General features: G+C 39.2%; 1 protein-coding gene across 2 annotated transcripts; it reads right to left on the reverse strand.

Moving 5' to 3' along the window:
- Positions 1 to 2845: 2845 nt before the first annotated feature.
- On the reverse strand, positions 2846 to 6479 carry LOC138035225 (NACHT, LRR and PYD domains-containing protein 12-like). Of its 2 annotated transcripts, XM_068882043.1 has the most exons (2): positions 5500 to 6477; positions 2846 to 5367 (listed from the first exon to the last, which is right to left on the reverse strand). In XM_068882043.1, exons 1-2 carry the CDS (start codon positions 6247 to 6249, stop codon positions 3232 to 3234), a joined length of 2886 nt encoding a protein of 961 aa, XP_068738144.1. In that variant the 5' UTR covers positions 6250 to 6477; the 3' UTR covers positions 2846 to 3231. The 2 variants fall into 2 exon arrangements, with proteins under 2 accessions (XP_068738144.1, XP_068738143.1); XM_068882042.1 differs by having other exon boundaries at positions 2846 to 6479.
- Positions 6480 to 7500: the final 1021 nt, after the last annotated feature.

Consider the following 7500-nt stretch of genomic DNA (forward strand, 5'->3'; position numbering starts at 1 on the left):
GAACTGTCGAAAGACTCGGTCACTGATTATGTAACGAAAACTGATGAGAAATCCTTACCAATCTCCTGCGATAGAGCAAGGGCTGAGGCAGTACATTTCTCCCCGGGACAGAGAACCTTCCAGGATTAATTCCTTACAAGAAAACGTCGAGCTTGTTTCAGAAAGAAAAGGTAATTAGAAAGTGTATGGTGTATTATTTAAATAAGGACGTACCGAGCTCGTCTGAGTTGAGAAAGTGTTTATCTCTTGCTTTTGGAAAATATTATATCTCTACACCTAGACCGCAACTCAGACGGAACAATCTTCGAGAGTAGGATATTCTAATCGTCATTTTTATCTTATCATCCGCAGGACTGCTAAACACAAAAAAGACTTGTCATTTCTATTGTGTATTCAAGATCAATCTGCTACTACGCATTCGACAAAATTGAATCAACAAAATGAGAATAATTGTCTATCAAGAGAAGAGCTATTGATATCTTTATAGTCATTGAATCGAACCCAGGCCCTGCTGCTCATGGAACGAGTACACATACAGCACATACAATACTGAGAAATCCTTCTATAGCACTGTTGTAGGCTCGATCGATTAGCTCAAAAAGGATTGAAGTCTAAGGTGTTATTTGAGACGGATTGTTTCTTGTTTGCACGCACGGAATTGGAATAGAAAGGGTTTTTTTTGTCTCCAATAGCAAATATTTAGTTAGTTTCAATAAATTTCATGCTGGAAAAGGTTTTTGTGAGATGTTTCAACTGTTGTGATTCATTGTGCTGTGTAGTATTCGAGTTTAACTAATTTGCATAAGTGAGTTGAAATTTAATATGCATTAAATAAAGATGACAGGAATTTGTAGGCATGATCGTTCTGGCAAATGATTACAGCTGGCGATCGTTTTTAATTAAGGTCAGAAAAAGATTTCAGTATAGTCACTCTTGTGTAAAATGAAGTTATTGTTAACTTGAGAAAACAACAATAGGGTAGTTTATACGAGAGAAAATAAGCCGCGGCTTACTCTGGACGCGGCGTACGTAATACGCGAAAGGAACTATTTATACGAGTATAAACTCCCAGGCCAGGATAAGCCGGGGCTTGAGAAAGCTGTGAACGTAGATTTTGCATCATTTATATGGGCTGTTCGCGTTTTATTTTCTCTCGTATAAACGGCCCTTATATTTCTTTAACTTTTTTAAAGAGAGAGATTTCGCGCAAATTTTATTTCAAGCTATTCAGTTGAAATATTATTTCTCGCCATTGGCTTCGTTTGCGTGATCATTTACTGGTGTTGACATTTAGGAGGTAGTTGTGGATTGGTTCTAAACGAGTAGGAATAAAACGACCAGGAATGAGCGAATTTTAGTGGGTGTGCGATAGCAACACGAGACAGGAGTCTCTCCTGAAATAAACGAAGGAAAGCAGACGTTGGTGGTTTGTGTGAATTTATAGCACTAAGTGGATAGAAGTCGTCATGTTTTGATTGGGACCTTCAGAGACGTCCTTCTGAGGAAACAAGTTGTTAAAATAGCTAATTGTGATTGGAGAATTTCGATCCTAAGTATAATAAGTATGATAATGCCTTTTATTGACAGGCAAAACCATATGATTGAGCGTGATCGTACCAAATATCATTTGTTTGCGCGATCAAGTTGTGGCGAAGTGTGTAGCCCATGACAGTGTGTCGTTTGTGAGCATATTGCTTTTTGTTGTATTAAGCTTCTTCCTCGGAACGCTCAAACAACTCACTTATGCACACGCCGTTTGCGGTAGACCCACACTAAAAGATGCTGTTGAGCGATTGTTTTGGCCGAAGTTGGTCCGCAAACTGAAAGAAAGTTTATATGTTGAGAACAAATGTGTACTAAATGAACAAATATTTGAAAATCATGATATGAACTGCACTGCAACCAAATGCCAAAGGGGAGAAGCACAGAACTGTGAAAGTTTCCTGAAGAAGAAAGTTCCTGATCTTAAAGTTAGTGCAAGCGGTATCGAGTCGCAGAGATGTACGCCTAGCCGGATGCCTTTAGTTAAATTTTTGATTTTGCAGTTTACTTGAACGTAGCAAAAATCTCCCAAAATGTTTGTCGCTGATCGTAACTTTTTATATTCTATATTCACGGTTCAAAATTAATGTTGTTTTTCATGTCGTAAATATTTTATTCTCGATCGACCGTCCGGGAAACTTCCTTCTGCTCTTTCTGAAACCTGTGTATCAATATTTATTTGCTTTTTCATCAATATTTGTTTTGCATAAAGCAAGCTACCAGAATCTGTACCCTGCTGAGTTCGCATTTGTTAGCGTTAATAGTATTTTCGGTCAGAGGTTTCTGTTTTTTAGGAGGGGTTTATTGCTTTGGTCTCCCATCTCAACACTAACCCCGCGAAACAGAGCTTGACTTCAGTGAAGTTTAGTATTACAAAGTTTTCGGATGCTCATAGGGCACACTTGTGGTGAAAAGAAGTTGTGAGGGAACTTGAAAATTATCAACATGTCAGCCCAGAAGCCAATGTTTCTCGCTTCTCTTTTATTTGTTATTCTTCAGAGACTGGAATGCTGTATTTCAATACCACACAATTCAGTGCCTTCTGATTTTCTGTAGCACGTACCACAGGCAAGCCAGTGTATGCTTCATAGAAGCATCTAGTTACAAGAAAAATATACTCGATTGGCGCCTTTCAAACAACTAACACGATCCTGTGCTCTCAGTTTACAATGGACTTAAAAGAAGTACAATTAAAAGAATGGAACTAAAGAAATTATCAGTACAAATTCAAGTCACTTAAGCATTGAATAATCAAAGGTTCATTGGGAAGAAGTGCAAGGAGCTGAGCTTTGAAATGTTTTACACAGAGACCATGGACACTTCAAAAAAGTTGTTTGGTTTACGAAATAGTTGGACATTTTTTCTTTGCAAAGCTATTTTTGGTAAGCTGGATTTTAAATGAAATCGCTTGTATGTCACAGGGTAATAAACTAAATTTACTGTCAAATTTGTTTGACTTTGTTGCTCTTGTATTGTTCATTCATCTGTTATGTTTGAACCTATAATAATTTTGTTATTTAAAAAGGCTTTCACGAATCCATGGTCCCTTTATATTCAAAGGGTTGAAATATTTAAACCTTCAGTTTTTCTCGTACTGATTTAGTAACCGTCCTAACTTCAAACTTTCAATTTCGTAAGCTAAAAAACGTCGAAATGAAACGACTGCGTGTTTTTAGGGTGTAAGTTTATTCAAACTAAAACTTTGCAATTAATATGCTCCACTGATTTAAGGAAGGCGGCTTTATTAGTTATATAGTTAATCCTGAGGTCTAATCTGTTTAGTTTGCAATTACTGTTCTTTAGTGCTGCTGATAAATGCTCGGCTGCTTTATGAGTTAACTTGTTATCCCCGAGGTTTAAGCTGTCTAGTTTGCAATTACTGTGCTTTAGTGCTGCTGATAAATGCTCGGCTGCTTTATCAGTTAACTTGTTACCTTCGAGGTTTAAGCTGTTTAGTTTGCAATTACTGTGCTTTAGTGCTGCTGATAAATGCTCGGCTCCTTCATCAGTTAACTCGTTAAATCCGAGGTCTAAGCTGTTTAGTTTGCATCCAGTATTGACAAGAAACTTTTGCACTTCTTTTGCACCCAATGAACCAAGATTATTCCCCGCCAAATCCATACTCAAAACTCCCGAAGCATTTTCTAAGAAATGCGAGACAGCAGCAAAGTCAACAGGCCCGAGTGAACAGCCACTAAAATCTACGGCGTTAAAGCCAATTTGCTTAATTTTGTTTTGTAACACTGCCTGCTGTTTTTCATCATCAATCTCGTACAAACACTTACATAAGTTCAGTGCTAGCTGTTTGTCTTTTTTACCAGCTGGCCAAGAGGTCAGCGTTTTTTCCTTCTCAGTCGATATAGGAAGCAGTTTGATAAAAATGTCGCTGTTTGAGCTCTCTGTTTCTGGATCAGGCTCGAGTAATCCAGCCACAAACTGCAGCACCATTTGCCATGCACCATCGTTAATGTGTTCTGACACAAAGTTGTTTAGTTCTCTTTTACTCAAGGACTCCACAACATTTTTTGCAGCGAAGAATTCTTGCAGTGTCAAATGTGTAAAGCAATATTGGGCTTTCGGCGGCTCATTATAACGGGATTCTGCGTCTGGCAATCTGTGAAGAAGTCCACAATCTTCCAGTCCAATGACTTTGCTTGACTCAAAGACCAATCTTCCTTGTTTTATTCCCTCAAAAGCAATTTCTCCCAGCCTCTTGAAAATTTCTTTGTCATCATCTGGGAGCTCGTTAAACGGCAAGTACATGTACACTTTGAGAATCAGGTTACCTTGAGCACTGCTTTGCCGGTTGTGCTTAAAGAAGAGAATCTTTACAACCATCGTGTAAATCTCAGTCATTCTTGTAGGGAGCCGAGTGTGTGCTGTATCCCTGACAATTTCCCAAAGACAAGAACAAATGAGAAAACAGTTCACTGGGATGTAGCACAATGAAAACAGGTTCATGTTCGACTTAATGTGTCCCCAAATTTTGTCCTTTGCGTCGCGAACTCCTTGTGTAAACTTCTCGACATAGTCTTCAACCTTTTCGGACGTAAATCCCAGGATTTCGACTGTTCTATCAAAGTTCACATCTTCAACACAGGTCACTGCCGTTGGTCTTGTTGTTGTGACTATGTTTAGACCACGAAGAAGTTGTCCTCCCGCTAGTTTGTTAAACAAAGCGGAAATAGGCATCTTCTCCTCCAAGCCATTCTTGTAACATGTGTGGTCTTTCCCAGCGATATCCTCTTTCGCAGAAAATTCATCGACTCCGTCAAAAATAAAAAGAACTCGTCTTGGGTATGTAATAACAAAATTCCACATAGAATCATACAACTGCTCAACTGTTTCTCCTTTAGCCAACAGTTCACGGAGATTAAGCAATAGATTGCTTGTAAAGCGCCTGAATTTCAGGAGGAACACAACAACAATGTGTTTTTTGTCATCTTGATCTCCATTAAAGGCTTCACCAGATGCCCACATTCGAAGGATTTTAGTGCTTAGCAATGTCTTTCCTATGCCAGGACGTCCAACAACAAGGACATTCTTGTGTTGTTTGTCAATGAGATCGTCTGGCGTGGCGTACAGACAGTCCTTAGAATTGGGCGGGTATTGTTTGAGCTGCTCGCTTCTGTTTTGCGCAAAGACATGAAAAGCTCTGCCTTCATGGATTGCCACATTGACATAAATTTGATCAGTTTTTAGATCATTGTGTTTTGGGCCTTCGCCTGGCTTCCGTCGAAAAGGTTGCTTCAAATCATGGAGTTGCTCCGTGGAATTTAAGCAATCATCCTTCATTTTTTTAATGGCTTCTGTCAGTACAAGTTGCTCTCGAGCGAGTTCTTCCGCTTCACCCGTATTCAGTGATGAAGGAGCATTTTGGACAGTGACGGCTTCCTGCACTGCAGGTTGACAACCACTTTCTACCTCAGTTGACGGTATTTCTTCTTGAGGTGTTACCTGTTGTTGATCCGAGTTCGATCTCAAATGATCAGCATAAAACTGTCGATTGTCCATAAAAGTTCTTCCTTTCTTAGCTCGTGATAAGATCCAGACAATCTCCACTAAAGCAAAAAATGCGAAAATGCCGTTAACGACTGTCACAGCATTGATCCAGAAGGTCTTATTCGCTGCTCTCTGACTGAAACATTTGTAAAGTGTTGATTGTGTCTGGTTCGTAGATAGATCCCCCGAATCATTACCTTTTTCAACACGACAGGTAAAATCTGTGGGAAAGTGCCCGGGATAAAATAGGTCGGTTTCCAGGAAGACAATGAAAATGATTCCCAGAGCAAATTTTGCGGCAAGTTGAGATAAATACGAGACGAAAAGCCGACGCCTTCGGCTTGGATTCCTCCGCTCTCCTTCGGCATCTTCGTGACCGCCCTCGAGTCTATTAACTGTTGACTTGACGTACTGCGAGTATACGAGGGAAACAATGGAAATCGCGGAGAAATTAACAATGATGAAGGCGTAGGGAGGAATGCCGAGTTTGTTGATTTTCTTTTGGTACTGGTCGAAGCACTTTCTTCGGATGAAACCCTTGTCGCTGCCGGTTTTCACAACGCAGTCAAAGTCGAACCTGGGTTCACTGATTTCCAACTCTGAAAATATCCCAGTCGCTGCCAAACCAACAAAAATCCAAAGTAAGACTGCTACAAAGCTAAGGCTGTTAAAAGTTTTGGGAGTTAACGCCTCTCTTAAATCCATTTCGATCGTGTTTGATCGTCTCGAGTTTGCTTCTGATCTGGGTGTGGTGTAGAAGTGGCGTCGTTATAAGGCCAAGATTGACAGCAAAGGATTTAATTAATCTTTCTAAATAAGGCATGGCTTGGCACTCAATCACTTCATAAAAGATGTCCAATGACCCGCACTGACCTCACTGGGAGCTAAAAACAAAACTAGTTGCCAAGGCGTCAGTCATGAAAGATCTAATCAGTGTTAAAAAAGAGTTTTGGAACAAAATCAGTAGTGGGTTATTTTGAAAGTTAAAATAACTAATAAAATAGTTTTTTTAATGTATTGTATGTTTTAACAAAATGCACCCCCGTCCCCTTCGGCCGACTCGTATTTTCTATTGATATAATTTGTCTTAACAGATCACCAAAGGATGAAATTCTGAGCAAACGCTAGATAAAAAAAAAGCATCAATTTTTCATTCTGGTTTATCGCCTATTTGAGTGAAAGGCATATGCCTTAGACGCTTTGTGGATCATCACTTGCGATATCTTTGTTTGTCGTGATCTTCAGTTCTAATGATTTCCTTTAATACTGTCTTTATCCTCAGGCCGAATAAATACCAAATACCATCATTGACCTGTAGTAACCTTCGCCTGCTGAAAGCAAATTTAAACTAGTCGCCAAGGCATCAATTTAAACGGCATTGAATCATCGTGACAAACAAGAACTTGAAGTTTCGAAACAAAGTAGGTAGTGGGTCATTTTGGAAGCTGAAATAACTAATAAAATAGTCTTACCTAGTTTTTCTGTTTTCAGCAAAATGCAAGCTCCGTTCACTCCGACTCTTGTGATTATACGAGTCACTGCAAAGGTCAAATTCTTAGAAAGAGCTAGAAAAACAAAATTATCACATCGCCGACTTATTCTTAGTGAAACAGTTTTTTTTTTCCAAAAACCGAATTGAGTACCGAATGCCGTTGACGGCTTGTGGACTACGTCAAGACATTGATCGTGAAATTTATTTCTACGGCTCTCTTTACAGTCAATACCCTCAGGCCGAATATCAAATCATGTTGTTCCGACTCTGAAAACGTCTCTGTGTGAAGAATTCAGCAAAGTAAAAAAGCTTAAAAACAAATTAACTTGCAATAACTGAAGTGATCTGATTTTCGGCCTATAAATGTGAAGATTTTTAAAGTCCTTTCATAGACAGTTTTGTCCAAGTTCTGATAGACAAGTGGGCAAGTTAACTGGTGTTGCTAATTATGGGCCACAGTTAAC

Source organism: Montipora capricornis, unplaced genomic scaffold (assembly GCF_036669925.1).
Source record: "Montipora capricornis isolate CH-2021 unplaced genomic scaffold, ASM3666992v2 scaffold_323, whole genome shotgun sequence".
NCBI classification, from domain to species: domain Eukaryota; kingdom Metazoa; phylum Cnidaria; class Anthozoa; order Scleractinia; family Acroporidae; genus Montipora; species Montipora capricornis.

Bases quoted from the DNA above. Each gene is read 5' to 3' on its own strand.
- LOC138035225 (XM_068882042.1), bottom strand. From the start codon at position 6,249: ATGGATTTAAGAGAGGCGTTAACTCCCAAAACTTTTAACAGCCTTAGC.